At 18.0% G+C, this 20127-nt stretch overlaps 4 protein-coding genes across 4 annotated transcripts; 2 read left to right on the plus strand and 2 right to left on the minus strand.

Annotated features, from left to right (window-relative positions):
• Positions 1-8283: 8283 nt before the first annotated feature.
• On the plus strand, positions 8284-9848 carry SRAE_2000053800 (Lipase, GDSL domain and SGNH hydrolase-type esterase domain-containing protein; the record flags this gene model as incomplete). The annotated part of the gene is made up of 3 exons (XM_024651380.1): positions 8284-8480; positions 8533-9405; positions 9461-9848. The coding sequence occupies 3 exons, from the start codon at positions 8284-8286 to the stop codon at positions 9846-9848; spliced, it is 1458 nt and encodes a 485-aa protein (XP_024505063.1).
• Positions 9849-10006: 158 nt separating this feature from the next.
• On the minus strand, positions 10007-10477 carry SRAE_2000053900 (Hypothetical protein; the record flags this gene model as incomplete). The annotated part of the gene is made up of 1 exon (XM_024651381.1): positions 10007-10477. The coding sequence occupies one exon, from the start codon at positions 10475-10477 to the stop codon at positions 10007-10009; it is 471 nt and encodes a 156-aa protein (XP_024505064.1).
• Positions 10478-10743: 266 nt separating this feature from the next.
• SRAE_2000054000 (Hypothetical protein) lies at positions 10744-11211 on the minus strand (the record flags this gene model as incomplete). The annotated part of the gene is made up of 1 exon (XM_024651382.1): positions 10744-11211. The coding sequence occupies one exon, from the start codon at positions 11209-11211 to the stop codon at positions 10744-10746; it is 468 nt and encodes a 155-aa protein (XP_024505065.1).
• Positions 11212-15466: 4255 nt separating this feature from the next.
• Positions 15467-16048, plus strand: SRAE_2000054100 (Cyclin-dependent kinase inhibitor family-containing protein; the record flags this gene model as incomplete). Its single annotated transcript, XM_024651383.1, has 1 exon — positions 15467-16048. One exon carries the CDS (start codon positions 15467-15469, stop codon positions 16046-16048), a length of 582 nt encoding a protein of 193 aa, XP_024505066.1.
• Between the last annotated feature and the right edge of the window lie 4079 nt (positions 16049-20127).

Raw genomic sequence — 20127 nt, forward strand, 5'->3', positions numbered from 1 at the left:
ATTTTTAACTGGATATTAAAATAAAATAATTAATAAATTATAATGAAATATATTGCTATTTATAAAAATAAAAAGAAAAAGAAAAAAAAAATTATTGTGATAATGAAATAAAAAAAATAGTATATAAGTATTTTTATAATAATAGTAAAATAATGTTAGAGAGAAAATAAGTACAATAGGTATTAACTACCTTAATTTATATTTTAACTTTTAAAACATGATAGTAAAAGTTTTTAAGAAATATATGTTATCTAACAATAAGTATGTGGTAAAAAAATGTCTTTGTATAATTTTATTAAATATTTATTTGTCAACATATGTATTTATAAATAAATATATAGTGTATTTTCTAAATATATAGATACATTCATATATATATACATATATTTTACATTGTTGTAGATTTATGTGTGTATAAAGGTACCATTATTGAAACATACAATAATTTGTTTAGTTTTTGAAACTTAAGAATATATATATATTGTAGTGGTAAGTTGTGTGGGTCTTTAAGATATGTAGTAAAAAGGTTCTTTTATTATTTTTTTTTTTTTTTTTGATTTAAAATGATTTTAGAAAATTTTGAATAAAAATTTTTTGATACAAAAGTGAGAGTTATATAAAATGATATAATATTATAGGTGTATTTTTATATTTATGTTAAATTGATACTTTCTGATACATTACTTCTCCTACTACCCACAATTGATTTGAAGGGGGATGAATTTTGTAAGAATATATATATATATATAATTGTGAATAAATATGTAAATATTAGAAAAGAAGTTAAAAGAGAAAAAAAAAAATGCAATTTTTGAAGAAACTTGTCATATTTTATAAGCATTTTTTAAAATATTGAATTTTTATATATATATGATTATACTTTTGGTTTAACAAAAAAAAAAGAAGAAAAAAAATAAGGTAATAAATTTGTAGAATTTTTTTTAATTATAATAGATTGATATATAATGAGAATAATTTTATAGTAATTATACTAAATAAAAAGGTCTTTTTTTTATAATAAAAAAGGAGTATTTTCTAAAAAAAAAAAAAATAATTACAAACTAATTAATATCCTAAAAAGTATTTATAATAATAATTAAATATTTTAAAGAAATAAGTTTTATTAAAAATAATATTAAAAAAATTTTTATAGTGCAAGGTTAAATAAGGTTTAATTTTAATTGTATTAAATAATTTAAAAATATATATGTATATATATTAATATTAAATGATGTAAATGTTTTATAAAAAAAAAAAAATTATAATTTAGTAATTTAATGTGGGGGTGGAATATTATTTATAATTGTTTATATAAACATAGGTTGAAATTTATATATATAATAAATTATCTTCATCTCTTTCTACTTTTCTCCATTACCCAACCTTTCTCTCTAATTTTAGAAATTATTTCTTATAACAAAATTTTTACAAATTAAAATATGTTATACTTTATTAAAACAACCTTCTATTTAGTTGTATTAAAAAATAAAATATAGAAAATAATTGATAAAGAAATGTTTATATTAGAAATTTAAAATTAAAAGAAGAAAGTATTTTTTTGTTTTAAATATGTGTAGTGTAATAAAAAAAAAAATTTTTTTTTATACAGTTTCCTTTTTCTTTTTAATAGTAGTTTGGTAAAAAAAAAAATAGTATTACTATAAATGATATAAAAATAATATTTTTGATTATAATAAAAATATAATCAGTATATAATATGAAAATTGGTTTAGTTATATATAAGGATCAATGTATATATGTATATATATATACATATATATATATATTTAAATAGTTTATTTATTGTATTAAATAATATATTAAAATAATTTTATTATACAAAAGATGAAAGTCGTTTTAAATATCTTAATATTTCGAGATTAAATGAATGATAATGTATATAAAATTTAATATTAGTTTGGTTATAAAGAATAAACGAGAATGAAACTATACAAGGGTAGTATATTATAAACATTATGATTTTTTATTTTTTAATCACTATTTAAAAAAAAAAAAATTTTTTTCCATTATATTTTTAATATAATATTGAATTATATAATTTTTTCCTGAAACCAATATATATTTCTTTTGTATTTTTATATAATAGGTTTTTTTATTGATATTAAATAAAATTTATGTATAAATAAATTTAATAATTTAAAAAAGATAAATCAAATTTTTTTTTTTGAGTATAAAAAAAAATAGTTAAAATATAAAAAGATATATATATAGTTTTAAAAAAAAAGGTATATTCTTTGATAAATGATAGGTAATATTTAGGAGGATATGTTTAAAGAAAAATGTAAGAAACATATAATAAAGATATATCTTTTTATTTATAGATACAGTATAATATAAGATAAATAAATTTAAATGAAATATAAATAATATGGTTTATGGTAATTTTAATAGTTAGGGTTTTATAATAAAATAAGTTATTATAATGATTAATTATATAATGTTAATGAGAATCTTTTATAATAAATGTTTATAAAAGAAAGTAATTTTGTTTTATTACAAAAAAAAAATAGAATTCATAAATCATTTATTTAAAAATGATTTCTTTTTTTTTTTTTTAATTTGATATCAAACTTTAAAAAAAAATATATATATAATGTTTAGATATTAATACTTTTTTATTGTAAAGAATATATTGATATTAAAAAAAAATCAAATAATATTAATAATTATTTATCAAAATCTTGGTATGTTTAAATAATACAAGAATAGTGACAGTAATGGAAAACTTAAACGAGAGAGATGAGTCTATTATATTTTAACAATATGGAAATATAGAAGTTGATAAAAGATTTGTTTACCAATAATTTGTTGTATTTATCTAAAATATAAATAGTCATTCACTTTTGAATGATTCTAAAATTGACGAAGTGAGTGTATTTTATTATGAAAAATGAATAATTGTTAAAAATTAAGAAAAATATACCTATTTATTTTAATAAAAATGTTTGTAATAATAAAAATAATGTGATTGAAAAAAGAAATACTTTGAAGTATGTAATGGTTATTTTATCAATTTACAAAACAATTAAAAAATAAATATAGAATCCTGGATAAAAAAGTATCATTGAGATAGATGGTGATAAATAAGATACTCCATCAACTGTTTAGTGAAATTTTATATATTTATATACATATATACAATAGATAAGCTAGTTATTATTTACCTCCTATTTTTATAAATATACCTTTTGTTTAGATTATTATTAAAAAATTTTCAATTTGTTATAAAAAAAAAAGAAACATAGAGAAATATAAAAATTTTAAAACTTTTCTATACAGTTTTTAAGATAAGAATGAAAAAAGAGGAAAAAATGATTTTATAAATATAAATATATTTATATATATATATATATAAGAAAGATAAATGTGTGTGCTAAATAATTTGGTATAATAAAGATGATGTGAAGGATGTCAAAATCCAAATATAACATTCTTACTGATAATAAATAGTTTCTTTGATTGAATTTAACTTAAACTATTTGTTTCTCTATACATTTGACCTTGTAATAACCTTGATTAAATTATACTAAATTATAGTAAAATGTTATGGAAAGGTATAGATATATATTTATATATATATATTTATTTAAGTATATATACTTTTTTTAATAAGATGAAAATTTTATTACATGAAAAATAAAAAAAAAAAGAGAGATAAATAAGATTTTACGTGAAGTGTCAAAGAACACAATTCATTATCTCCAATCAAATAATGAACCACAGAAAATGGTTTGATTTTTTTTTTCACTACTATTATTATTATAATAAATCAACAACATAAAATGGTAATGAAAAAAAAAAAATAGTTCATAAAAAAAAATATAATATAATATATAAATGATAAAATATTTTAAAATTAAGAAAAAATTTATCTTACAGTACATGAAATATTAAACTCTCTCTCTCTCTTGATAAAAAAAAAGGAGAGAGGAAACTAAACATTTTTGATAAGATTGAATAACGTTAAAATAAAAGATTTAATCATTACTAGTAAATATATATTGACTTAATTATTATAGAAAATATATATTATATTTAAACAAAACTTAAGATAAATAAAAATACAAACTTAAGTATATCATAAAAATTTTATATATTAATATTTTTTAAAATATTATTACATTTCTTGTGTGTTTTAGGTACACATATAACATACATACATAATGATAAATAAATAATTATTAAAAAAAGAATAATCAAAATTAATGTAAAGTTTAATAAAAATTTTATTTTCCATCATAATCTTAAGTTTTTTTTTCTTTTTTTTTTTTTATTAAATAATATTGAAAGTAGGATGCAATATAATAATAAATGAGAAAAATAATGATGTTATTTTTATAATAAAAAGGAAATTATTACTATTGTCATTTTAATGGTAAAAAAAAATTGAATGTTAATATTGGTGTTTATTTTTATTATTATATATAAAGAGTAAATTGGTTGTAAAATAGGAAGAGAGGAAAGAAAATTATCTATTTTTTTTTTCAAGGTAATTAATAAAAATAATTAGATATTTTATAATGTTATGAAATTTTATATAATATAAATGTTGTAAAAATAAAATATAAAAGTTAAAAATATAGTTGATAATTAATTTAATATTTTATTACCTGTATCAATTTAAAGAATTGGATTGTCTACTAGTATGTTACAATAAAATTATACATATGTAGTATCTATTAAAAGAAATTTTATAAATATTTTTAATATATTTAAAAGATCTTATCATTTTATAATTATATAAATAAATATACACATATATATATATAATAAAAGATAGAAGATTTTTAATGTAAAAATCAAATGAAAAAGTCTATGAAAGATGATAAAAATTAATACTTTTATTAATGAAAAAGGGTGGAAAAACAAATATATTTTAATAGTGTATAGATAATATAAGTTTTGGTAAAGATTAAGGTATATTTTCTATTAAGAAAACATTTTAATAGTATTGAAAATTTCTAATTCTATACATATTTAAATTATTATTATAAAATAAAAAAAAAAAAAAAAAAAAAAGTATAATAAAAATAAGAATATTTTTATGGATTATCGTTGAAATATTTGTAAATAATGAAATGAAAAATTTTTTTATAGGTATATATAGAATAAATGATTAAAAAACAAGACATATATTATGTATCATTTATCAATTAAAATTAATATAAAAAGGCAAAGAAGAATTAAATGAGAAGAAAAGAATTTATCCTTTTGTATTAATTTTATATTAATAAATATTTGATCAACTTAACCTTTATTTGGTAAAAAGAGTTTAATTTAGATATACTTTTATAAATAAAAGAACTCTTAAGAAAGGTAGTCATATATATATATATTTATTAATATTATTTGTATTATCATCTTAAAATCATGTTATAATAATAATAAATCTAAATAGATTATATTTTTTTAAGTAAGTATATAATAATATAAAATTTATATTGTTTAATGATAAAATTTATCTTAAATAAAGATAATATTAAAGACAGGAAGTTGTTAAAAATGTATATATACATATACTAATTTAGTATGATAATAAGATTTTGGAAATAAAAGTAAGCAAATTTTTTATTTATATTTAAAAAATTATCATAAGTAATTTCATATAAACAATTATATTTCTATACATATATAATTCTTTTTTTTTATTTTTTTTTATTTTTAAAGCACATAAATATTCTACCTTATCATAGAAGCAGGATATATATCTTTTTTAAAACATTTAAAAAAATTATTTAAAAAGCCAAAAAAAAAGAATATATTAATAAATACTAAATTTTGTCCTATATAAATATATAATTAAAAAGATATAATATAATCAGTTCATAAAATAAATCTTTTTTTTCCCTCTAATAGTATAATAAATAAAAAAAAAAAATAAAAAATAAGAGAAGAAACATAAATTTATTTGTTCCTATCATTTCTTTTTTTTTTAACCTAAAATATTATAATAATAAAAACAATAAAAATAAAAAAAAATCAAAAAGCTTATATTATTAAAAATTATGATATACAATTAAATTAGAAATAAGTAAGATTATCAAAAGATATAAAATTATTTCATTAATGTAAAGATAAAGTAAAGATTTAGGAAGATGATAAAATTCTAAGATTAATATTAAAAATGGAAGCTAAAAATAGATTTTAATATATAGAAAATAAAAAAAAAAAATAACAATAAAAATAAAGTTGAGTAATGATGTTTAGTTAAATTTAATAACAATAAAAAATTTATATAACAAAAATATTAAGTTATATATAAGTTTAATAATATATGCTAAAGTTTTTTTTATATTTTTTAGTATATATTTATTTTATCAAAAATAGAAGATAACATTATTTTATTTTGTTTATCTTTTTATCAATTTTAGTTGAATAGCTTATGATTACTCCTATTCATAGATAGGTAAAATAGATTTTTTTTGATAAAAAGTTTATGTAATCAAAAGTGTTTTGAAAATAAAATTTAATTTTATCCCATTATACAATACTATTAAATTTATTATATTAAAAGTAATACCAATAACTATATGCATTTTAAGGATACAAATAAGTATTATCATGAATAACTTTTTTTTTTTTGTTAATAAAAATGTTATCAGATAATAAAATAGTTTAAAAGTATAATAAATATAAATTTTTTTAAACTAATCCTTAACAATTTTTTCTTTATATTTTTTTTTAAAAAAAAAAGGATGAAGTTAAAAGATGAAATCTTTTAATGAAAATACAGTATCAATATTTCAAAAAGAAAATGAATTATTATGTATTAAGTAACTAAAATATGTAATTCTTTCGGATTATGCAAATCTCATCAACATAAATTTAAAATATATTTATTAACAACTTTAAAATAATTTCCATATTTAAAATAATAATACTTTTTTTTTGGAAACTAAATAGTATAAATATAAATATAAATATATATATATATGTATATCTTTTTTGAAGAAGATAAAAGGGAGAAATAGATATTAAGGATATAATTTGCAATTTTATTTAAAAATAAAATTTACTACTTTCTTAACATGAATATCTTTTCTATGAGCAGTTGTGGCAATTTTTTTAACCAAAATCAGTTATCATTTTTCTTTTTATTGTATATTAAATATAGAATATATTTAGATAAAAAAAAAATTTTTAACATAAAACTAAAGAATATTTGTAAGATTAAAAGATGAGGTTTTTTTTTTCTAAATATATATATCATATATATGTATACGTATATATATATACATCTTTTAATAAATTTTAATAAACAGAAATTGATAACAAATTAATATGGTATTATTGGAATTAATTTAATACCATAATATATTAATTTTAAAAAAATGTGATTAAAAAATAGGAAATAATAATAAAGAGTAGAGCAATTATGATAAATGGTATTTTTTATCCGAGACTAAGGTTATTTATATTATGAGCTACCGTATATTATAAGATTTATTTAACAATCTTATATATTCATTAATTTATTTAATGACATTTTAAAAATCTAAGAATTTTCATAATATACTTATAAGTATTTAAAGAAAATCAAAAATCACAAATAAATGTTATAAAAAAAAAGATTAAATAAAATATAATTGTAAAGTAAAAAAAAGTTTCAAAAATAATAGTTGAGTAAAAAGTTTGATAACATTTGTCATGTCAAAAATAAAAGAAAGGGAAAATTTAATAATAAAATCAGTAGTATTATTTTCCCTATCAATTAACATTTTTATTATTTAGAGATAATATTGTATAATAGATGTAATAATAATCTACTTAGTATAAAATTATTCAAAGTTATTGTATAATTATATATTTTAAAAAAGCAATACTTCTTTATGTATGGGTCGAAGAGAGAGAGATAGACATAATTTTGACAACTTGTTTTAATCATTATATAAGGTCGATTATATAAATATATATATATATATATATATATATAATTTTAAAAATCCTGATACCATGTGTTATTATTTTAAAAAAAAAAATCAACATGATAAAATAATATTTTTAAGTAATTTATCTTTTTTTCTTCATAACATTCTTTAAAATTTATTTTTATTTTGCTATTATTGTATCTTTTTTCAAGGTGATTTTATATTTTTAATGTTAATAAATCTTAGTTAAATAAAATAAAACATAATTTATTATACATTTTTTTTTTCTTTTAAATAAAAGATTTTTATCATTAACTTTATTTTTTTTTTCTGTTATAGGTTACCATATACTAAACTATTTAGTATTAAAATATTTATTAATGTAGGTATAATAATGAAAAAATATTATAATAAATTTATTTTTTTTATTTTTACTATTATTATAATAATAAAATTAGTAAATTCTAATTTTCAAGAAGATGAACCAAATTATATAGATAAATATATAGAAAATGATAATCTTGGAAATAAAAATAAAGATAACAATGAAAAAACACTTTTTGAAAAAATAAAAAATGAATTGTTAAAAAAGTAATATTATATTATAATTTTAATATTTATATATTTTTTTTTATTTCTTTAGAAAAGATGATAGTCCAGAAGATTATGATGATGAAAATCTTGAAAATGGACGAACATCAACTTTAATCAAAAAAACATTTTCTGATGGAAAAACATTTAATTGTCAAAGGGTTAAAAAAGAATTTTATACTGGATATAAGTCAGAAAAAATTAATCCTGAAGATATAAGTATTGTTGCAGCTATGGGTGATTCTCTTTCAACTGGAATGGGATTGTGGCAAAATCTTAAAATTGAATTTAGAGGAGCAGTTTTTACTGTTGGTGGTGATTCATATTTAGAAGGACTTGTTACAATACCATCAATATTACAATTATTTAATCAAAATTTAATGGGTGAATCACATGGTATGGGAGATTTAGATCATTTACCAATACATCAATTTAATGTTGCTGTTAGTGGTTCACAAACTGATGATTTAGAAAGTCAGGCTAATAATTTAGTTTCAAGACTTTATAAAACTTTTAGTCGAAATGATCTTGAACATAAATGGATTCTTATTTTTATTACTATAGGTACCGAAGAAACATGTTATCATTGTGATCCACCCTCTATTGCACATATCAGAAAATCTGTTAAAATTCTTAGAAAACAATTACCTAAAATTTTTGTCGTTCTTATTGGACCATTATTTGTTGCCTCAACAATCAAACCACAATTTAATATATTAAAAAGTAGATGCCCATGTTTAAAAAAAATGAGTATGATAAATTATGAAATATTACTTAAAAAATGGATTGATAGTTTTGAAACATTTGAACGAGATACTGCAATGTTAAAATTTAAAAACTTTGGTCTTGTTGGTATTCCAAAATTGGAATTGATTAGTAATAAACCAGAGTATTACCTTTTAAAAGGTCAACCACTTTTAAATAGGTAATTTTTTTTTTAAACTATTATTTTTTATTACTTTTTTTTCTATAAATTTTAGAAGAGGACACTCATATGCAGCTAAATGGTTATGGAATCGTTTGATAGCTGGTAAAAGTTATAATACAACTTTTAGATCAATTGAAAAAGATTCATATTTTTGTCCACCAATGGAATGTCCATACTTTAAGGTTATGGCAAATGAAATTGAATGTAAAGTTGAGACAATTAAAGAACATGAAGCACATATTGAAGATGCCAAAAAAAGATTTAGAGATGAAAATGATACATTTAATAATTGGCATCAATCTAAACATTTAACAAGAACACAAAAAATGATTAGAGATAATATTATAGTTATAGTATTAGCTATTATATTTTTATGTTTCATGATCGTTTTAGCTGTTGGAAGGCACATATATATCAATCAAAATACAAGATTATCATAAAAATTATATATTATTTCTTTTTTTTCTTTTTAAATATTTAAATAAATTAAAACAATTATAATATAATAAAACTTTATTATCTATACTAATTATTTTAAATGTTAATTTTTATTAAAAAAAAATGTTATATACAATAATTTAAAAAAAAAAGTTTGTATCTAATTTTGACGCCAAACAGAAAGATTTTCATACAAATTATCACCATCATCTTGTTTTTGAGGTTGTATATTTTTTTGTTCTATTTGTTTGTGATAATTTACCCCTGGTGAACATACATTTTTATTTTCTTCAGATTTTCTGTTAGCATTAGTAGGTGATGGATTTTTATACTGTTGTCCCATCAAATTGTCATGTTGTTGATGTTGTTGTTGGTAATCTTTTGAACGATTTCCACTACCTTCATGATGATGTGCTTTATTACTTTCAAAATTTTTTGCCTTATTAGAATGAAATTTTTCCACAGTATCACAATTTTTTTTCTTTTCATTTTTCTTTTCTTCATTTTGTTTTTTTTTATGTTTATCTTTACTAAAACCATGACTGTCAGCATTTTTTTTATCTTTTTTACAATGAATAGCAAATTGTGCAACTTTTTTTTTTGTTGCATGAATTTTTTTATCACGTGTCATTATTACTTATTATAATTTAAAAAAAAATATTTTAAATTATAAATATTTTTAAAAACAAAGTATATACAAATAATTATTTTTATTATTAAAATTTTTTGTAAATTATGACATTTTTTGATATAAAATTTAAATTTAAAATTATTTAAATATAATAATGTGTAAAAATGTTTATGACATTTATTGGTATTGAACATAAAAGTTAGTTTATAGTTTGAATAAAATAATAAATCATTAAGTTTTATAATATATTATTATTATTTTTTTTATTAAATGAATAAAATCTCAAGATTTTCATACTCTGGTTGAGCTTCTTTTTTGGTAGCAATTTGGTTAACATTACCATTATTAGAAAGTGGTTTTGCATAACCAGCTGGTTGGGTTTCATTATTTAAAGCTTTTTTAACCAATACATCTTTCTGGTGTGTAGGTGAATCTTTCAAATGTACTTTATTTGCATTTCCTGTTGATTGTTTTGCACATTGTGATGGTTGTTTAATAAATACTCCAGAAATTCCAACATTTCCTTTTACTTCATTTTTTTTATTATTATTTTTATCATTTGATTTTGTATTATATTTTTGAGGAATCTTATTAGAAGCTTTCTGCTCTTTATTAGTGTGATGAACATTTCCTTTTTGTCCTCCTTCTAAATTATATTCATTTTGATTTTTAATTTTTGTATTTGAACTAATTTTTTTAGCTTCTTTTGTATCATCTTTTTTATGATCTTCCATCACAAGTGATAAATAATAATTATTAAAAAAAAATTTATAATAAAAAATATGATATTACTAATTTTATCATTATTTGATTAATTTATTTGTATAAAAATTAGAATATTTATTAAATTTATGTAATAAAAAAAATGAAATAAAGATATTAATTTTTTAAACTTTTTTTTTATTTATAATATTTTTTTATAATATTTTCATATAACATTACTCTATTTATTTTTAATAAAAAAATATAACTTTTATAAAATGAATAAGTTAAACTATTATGAACTAATTATTAAAGGTTAAGCTAATATTAAACATTATTAAGTAATTATTAAGTTACTACATTTAAAATGTGGGTCAAATTTTAAAATGTTACATCATATCCTTTATACATATATATAAATATCCATCACTTATCTTAAACCAAAAAAAAAAGTGCACTCTATTTCTCATTTAATTCATTAATCTTTTTTAAATATAATAATCATTTTCTAGTATATACTACAAAAATCTTGAGATGTTAATGGCCATAAACATACAGAATAACCATTTGGAAAAAAAAAATTAATAATAGGATATAAAAGATATGCACATTCAATTGCATAATTAAAATGACATATTGAATGCCAGTTGTAATGAGCTCCATATAAACTGTGAACAGATATACATTTAAGCTTTACAAATTATAGAGTTCAATAGGTTCAGATGTTGTTTTTCTATTTTTATTTTTTTTTAAATTTATTTCATTATTTTGACATATGTTATTTGAAAAAATAATTTTTATTTAAATAATATTAAATAAATTTTAATAGATATTTTAAAAAGTATTAATATATAATTCCCATAGTTTTAAATATAATATATAAATATTTTCAAGGTTGGTATATTTGCCGAAAGAGTTATAGTAAGTTTTATTTATAAAATATTTTAAATGAAAAATTATATACTTTTGTTAAAGTATATTCATAAAAGTGGCATTTTTATAAGTTATACTAATTATTTGTATTTCTCTTGTCTCATAAAAATAATGGCATACTTGTAATTTTAAATAACATATTTTAAATTATGCTAATCATGATACTTCAAAAAAGAAGGTATTCATTAAAAAGATAATATATCTTTTATTTATAAAATGAGTAATAGATATTATTACTACAAAGACAATAATGGTATATGAATAAAAAGAAGCAATTAATTGGATAATATGATATTGTTTAATAAAAAGTTAAAAAGAAAATTTAAATAATATTTTAAAAATTACTTTATCCCTCTTTTTTTTTATTACTTTTTAAATTTTACCTCATGCCGTTGTCTATGTCTTCCTCTATCTCTCTTTCATTATATGACAGTATGATATAAAAATTATAATGAAAAGAATACGATAAGCATAAAAGAGTAATGAAAAAAAAAAATAATATTTTACAAACTTTAAATAATCACTTTAATATATTACATCAAAAGAAGTAAATGAACGAATATTATTATTATCTGATCGGATAAATAATTTTCTCTCATACCAAAAGACCTTTCTCTTTCTTCAAGGTTATTATATTTCAAAGAATCAAAAAAAAAAATAAAAAAGAGTTTCAAAAAGAAGGAAACCTAATGGTATCTAATTTTTATAAGATTATCATCAAATTAGCGGAAAAATGAAATTTTTTTTTTGTCAAAATATTTGTCATGTCTCATCAAAAGCAATATTTTGATTGATCTTCCCTTCCTTTAAACTTTTATTGTACTATAAATAGGAATATTTTAAAAAGTAAAAATTGTCACAGTCTACTTATCTGATTATAAAAGATTTATGAAGTGTGGCAAAGAAGAAAGTGTTTTCTTACTAATTTGGAATATGAAAATATTTTCGCGCTATATTTTGATGGATTTATTCATGTGGTTGTCATTTGATACATAAATATAATATCAAGTTTAAAAAAGTTTAAGCAGACTATTAAAAAAAAAAAGATATATATATATATTCAATTGTTACAGTAGAAAAGGATTAAATTACATTTAAAAACATTTGATCTTCAAAAATTATAATAAATTTTGTTGTCCACTACTTTATAAACTTTTTAATGTCTTTTGTGGTTATATTCTTTTTTAAAATAAACAAAACAGAATTTATCTAAATAAATAATAAAAACGGCATGTTATGTTAGAAAAAAACAAAGGTTTTATTCATTTAATGTCATATCAAAAAACATTATAAATCACATAGATTAAGATAAATTGATCTCAATCTTAAATAAACAATGGCAAAAGAGGAACGGCATATTTATTTTACTTTTAACTTATTGTTATTTTAGTAATATGGAATAATAAATTTAAACCACTGACCGCTATTGACCATTATTTGAACTTTTACTTCCATAAAGTGTCATTGCGAAAAGATCTATAGATCTTCTATTGATGATACAATAAGATATATGAGATGGCAAACTGTCTATCAAATATTTTTCATTATTCTTTTTATAATAGTTAAAAAAGATATTTATGAATAGGAGTCTTGATACTAAAATGGCATTTTGATGAATTACCTCTTTTAAAATAATACTTTTCTTCTATTTTTAAAAATTAATCAATTAGCTTTTTTTATATATATCTTGTATTGAATTGGAGGCACCTGTTTTGAGGAATAAGATCAAAAGATTATCCCCAAAAAAAGTATTGTTGTTATTTACAATAATTAATGATTTCGGCATCACCTTTCTTGTCTGGTTAATATTTAATTAATTAAAGAAACAAGGGATAATAGAATTAAACTATTTTATGAGGTATAAAATGATGAGTCACATTTTGTAAGCGGTTTATAAAATTAAAACTAATTATTTCTACCACTCAATAAACAGTAAGCCGACAAAAAAATAATATTAATGTGACAATAAGAAATATAAAGAAATGATGGTATTATTCTTTTAATCTTTACCGGATTGCTTCTAAACTTTTCGGTTAATTATTAAAAAGTAAAATGTAATTTGTACATTCTTAATACTATTAAAATTAACTGTGTCTTTTTAGTTTCTCTTTCAATATCTCATAAAAAACTCATAAAATAGCAAAAAAAAAAAAATTTACCTTACTAATATTTTATGTGTATTACATATAATTTCTTTTATACTTTGTAATTATATCTTTCTTTAATCTTTTTTTTTTCATCCAATAAAAACATATGTTTAAAGATGTTTTATAAAAAAAATTTAAAACTTTCATCTTTTAAAAATATTTACTACTTTTTTTTTTGTTTAAAAATTTAAAAATAACACTAAATCACATGCCAGGTTGTATTGAAATAATGAAAAAAGATGTAAAAATGCCTTTGTCAAAAGAAAGTAGAACAATAAAATTTTCTTCCGTGAGAAAAACTTTCCTTGAGTATTTTATAGCAAACAAAAGTATATTTTTAAAAATCACATGAATTTCTTGATTTTCTTTGTTATAACTATTGTTGGGTAAATTTTACTGATTAAATTTGACAAAAAAATATATATATATGTATTTGAATTAAATTTTTTTTTTAATGATATTGTTTTTATTTAAAAGTTGATTAGTAGTAATATATTATTTTTGGTAAACAACAAGTAGTTGATTGTATTTCAATGTTTATATTTTCTTTTTGATAAAAATCATCCATCTTTTATCTTGTTTAATTTTTATTTGATGTTATGTCATTAACTTAAATATAACTTTCCCTTTTTTAAAATATACCTTTTTATATATATATTTTAAATATACATGCATTTTTGTTAACAGTTAATCATTTGTGAAACTTTTATTATATACGTATATAATCATTTTTCATAATAATAATGATGACCTTGGATGTCCGGCCATCTTCTTAATAGAAGAATGGCGGGAGCTTTTTCTATGGTATCAACATTTCCTAACAACTTTGTTTTACTAAAGAATATATGATATCAGGCGTGCACATAAACCCCCTAATATCTTACATTTTTCCCCCATTTTTGAGGTAGGAGGATCTTTTACTATTTAACTATTTTAGATAGCAGTTAAAAGTAAATACATTACTTTCATTTGATATCCACAATCAAAGATTTTTTAGTCCCGCCTTACTTTTGAGGAAGACGATATAAAAGAAGTAGAAAGAAATAAATTGAGTTAGTTTTGTTTTAAAACAAATTTTAAACATATATACTTTAGTTCAAAGTTTTATCACTATATTCTGTTATATAAAAAAAAGTGACAAAGTTCTAATTTATATATTTTGATATATCTATACTATCACTTTTAAAATCTTTATTTTAAAATAAATATGTCTGCTACTATTACTATGATTATTTCACCATCAGTAACAACTTTACACCAAAATTCAACTTTATCAATTCATAATTCTCCATCTTTTAAAACACCAAGAAAATCTGGAGTTTCACGTGGTATAAATAAAAAGAAATCTGTTTGTAGAAGATTAACTTTTAATACTACAACATCAACAACACCAATTGATACAGATATATTTTTGGATAATTTATTATCAGACATCTACTCAAAATATAACAAAAAATATAATTATGATTTTGTTGAAGATTACCCAATGGAAAATTGTATTTTCAAGGAATGCCCATCAACATCTGAAGTACCATTATTTTATAAAACAAAAAATAATATAAGATCATTATCACCAGAAGTTCTTGAAAATCTTTGCCCAACAATGACATCATCAACAAAAATTTCTAAAAATACTAAAGGAAATGGTAAACAAATGAGATTGACTGATTATCTTTTGGCTAAAAGAAAAAATTCAAAAAATTGTGATTCAATGAAACTTTCCCGAACACCATTAAAAAGTAGACCCTTTGGAGTTGGTAATACAACAAACATAACAATGACTTGTTAAAAAGAGAAAGAATAATAAAAATCAGCAAAATGAAATTTTTAAAAAAATTACAACAATTATCTTTCTCCTGATTCAAGGATCTCTACCTTATTATTCCTACATATTAAATATATTTTTCATATAGTGCCAAAAAAAAAATTTTTCAATATCTTTTAATGGCAATGGTAAAAAAATTTTTAATTTATCAATCATTATGTATTAAATACGGGAAAGTTGTTAATGATTAGTATGACTTTTCTTTAAAATCATTTAAAATTGTTTAGATAAATTTATATTTTTTTTAAAATAAACATTCTTAATAAAATTTGATGTCTTACTTCTTTTTTTTTTTTTCTTTAAATTTTAATTGAATTTAATATAAAATATATATTTTATTGGTAATATAAATTGATTTTAACTGTATATGATAGAATAATTATTTTTAATGACTGGACATTTAAAATTTTATAAAAATTAAATGGTCATTAAAGGTAGTAGTAATTATCGGATCAGTAATTTTTAGGATTTCATTATAATGGCATTCCTAAAATTAATGTTATAATAAGGAGTACCTGGAAATTTGATTATGTTTTATGGTATATATATATGTAATTATATCATTAAAAATGACATCGTAAATGAAGTTTGATATAAATTATTTTTTTTATTAAATTCATGATCTCAATTTATGTAATGTAATTATGTAATAATATGATATAAAACATTTAAAAGTACTATTTTTTTGATGAATAAGGTCAGGATAAAAAAATTAAGTATATAATTTTTAATTTAAAAAAAAAATAAGAATTATATTTAGATAAAAATTAACATATAAATAGTTAAGTATTATAAAAACATTTATAATAGATAAGTGGTAATTATAATATGAATGATCTCTTAATATATAATTTTAATATCATCTGTTGAGGAAGTTGTTACAAAATGTGTTATCACATATGCTTACACTTAAGTGTAATTAAAAAAATCCCAATATAATTGGTTTTTCTAACAGTTGTTATTAAGACATAGATCATCCATTAGTTATAATTATATTTATCTATTTAAATATATATATATATGAATTTATCCACTTCTGGCACCATTTGAGGAAAAGATATTTATATACTTAAGATAATGTCATAATAATTTGTAATGGTAATTTTATATTATTGTACTATAATTATGACAGATGGTTATAAAAAAAAATTTTTTTTTATTATTATTATTATATATTGTTCCAGTATCTTGTTATAATTAAAAATATTTAAATTCTTAAATAATAAAATAATTTTTATATTTATAAATAACAAAAATGATTGATAAATTTAAAAGTAAAGTTTGATATATTTTGACAAATAAATTAAATTTAAAATTATGATCTTATCTTTGATTTATTTTTCATAATAAATTAATAATTTTCTTTTAAATTTTTAATGCTTCTTATTTAATATAGCATTCCTTTTCTCTCTTAATAACCAGTACTTTATTTTTAAATATAAACATATTATTACTTAATAGATTACTATCAAAATTTAAATAAAAAAAAAAAGTTAATAAATTACCAAATTTCTTACATAACTAAGTATGATAATTTATCAAAAAGTTATGCTATTTAAGTTGATAGGTCTTCTAGATTATGAAAGATTAACTTTTTAATGGCATAATTTGATGATTAAGGTTAAAATGTTTTAGTAAAAAGGAATGAAAAGTGAAAGTAATAAATTGTAAAATTGATATATTATGATTTGTGTGATGAAACTTTTTAAACATTAATTTAATGGAAAAAAAAAAGTTATTAATTATTGGGAAAAAGTTTTTTTTTATTTATTTTTTAAATTAATCATTTTAATTAAAGATATATAATAAAATGTATTATATAAATAAAATATTGTTTTCATATGATTTACCCAATTAAAATTGAAAAAAAAAAATATATATATATATAAATATTTGAAACAATCTGGATTCTATTGTTATAAAATGTTATTATCAATACAAAATTATTTATTATCACTTTCAAAAGATAGAAATCATTTTTTTTTTTAAATATTATTCTTTTCATTATCTTTTTAAATAATATTTTCTTTCTTTAAACATCAAAGATACATATGTCAATTATTGCTCACATTTTTCATAGATATAAATAATAAGAATTGTTATATTTATATGTTAAAAGAATACTTATTGTGATATAATACAATGATATGAAGAAGTTTTGGCGGGTACCTATCATTAAAAATAGAGATAGTAAAGAATTTTTGTATGATAATATAAAAATTTGGCGCACCAGAAAACATAACACAATAATATAACAAAAATTTTAAATAAATAAAAAAGGAAGTTATAACTATATGTTTAAAATCATTTTTATTTATAATAATGAAAAATAAAAAAAAAGAAAAATAATGAATTATACTAATTTTAAAAGACATATTCATTGTTATGAAGAAAAAAGTAATAAAAAAAACAAAGATGGTATTTGTTTCATTTTAATTAAACAAGGAATGTACTTATAAAAAATATTAAAGTATGTTAATTTTTTTTTTTTTCTAAGCAAAAGTACTAAATTTAAACAAAGCGTGTTGTGTATAAGTTTGTGATGTTGTTAATGTGCTTTGTTACTATTTCTTATATATAATTTAAATAATATCAATCTTATTTTGTTTAAATAACAATTTTTAAAATTTTAATTATATTGTTATGAAATAGAAGTAAGAAAAAAAAGAAAGAAGGGCATTGTTAAAAGGTGCGCCATAAAATAAAAATTATGTGTTTTGACTGATTTTTATTACTTTTTTTTTTTTTTAAATATAATCTTTTTCATTGATATATTAAAGTGCAAAAAAAAAAAAAGTTGAAGACTATAATTTTTGAAAAGTGAAAATATAAGGGAATGAAACAAGACTTTTTATTGAAAAGAAAATAAATTAAGAAAAAAAAAATTATAAAATCAGGATTTGATAGTATAATTATGATATTTATTCTAGATTAAAAAAAAGTTTCTTTTTTTTACATAAAAAAAAATGTCATTTTTAAATTATATATCTTTACATTTATCTATTATTTTGTAAGTGGTTTTGTTAATTTATGATTCTTTGATTATCTATAGAAAGGTAACATATTTTTGTTAATATTTATTAATTAGGTCGAAGATTTTACCTTATTTTTATGTAAGATAATTGAAACTTATGAAGTACAAAAGTATATTAAAATTTATGTTAATTTTGGCGGTGAAATATTTGAAGTAAATTGTTATATTCTTTTGATATTATCATGGAATCATTTATTAATCAGAAATGTTACAATATATATTTTTATATTTACATTTATTTTATGGTTATTTGGTATTATTTTAAAAGTTTATTTTTATTGCCATTGAGTAATGAAAATTTTTACAATTATTTATATTTATTAATAAAAATATGTTATATATATATATGTATATATAAATATATATTGTTGAATACTTTTAACACTTGATTACATTTATATAAAAGTACAATTAATAATAAAGAATTTCTATATGTCCTTATAAGTGTATAAAATATTAGTAATACTTTTTATTAGCTCAGCATGAATTATATTTCCTATTGAATAAAGTTTGATTTTATTAATTGAAAAATCAAATATACTCTAATGGTACCAGATAATATTATATATATATATTTAAGAAAACACCAATAAATGTCATTAATTTATTATTTTTCTTAAATATACATAAATGATATCATCTCCCTGTATGAGTAAGTGATACTATAATAATAAAAACCTCTTACTTTAAATAACAGTATAATATTGTATTAAATATATTATAATAATTCTATAAAGTATTAAGAAAGATCTTAATGATATGTGGAAGATAGATTAAATATAAATAAGGAACGTTAATGTGTCATAATATTAGTAATAAATTTGTTTAATCATTCATGTTTCTGTTATCATATATCCTATTACAATATATTAAAAATATTATATATTTTATTTATACACAAGGTGCAATTTTTATGATTGAAGAATTTTTATATTTATATGACTGTATCTTTTTATCTTTTATATATGTATTTTTGATAATAGCCAACAGAAACTTTAAATATTTACTT

This window comes from Strongyloides ratti (genome assembly GCF_001040885.1).
Source record: "Strongyloides ratti genome assembly S_ratti_ED321, chromosome : 2".
In the NCBI taxonomy this organism is placed as follows: domain Eukaryota; kingdom Metazoa; phylum Nematoda; class Chromadorea; order Rhabditida; family Strongyloididae; genus Strongyloides; species Strongyloides ratti.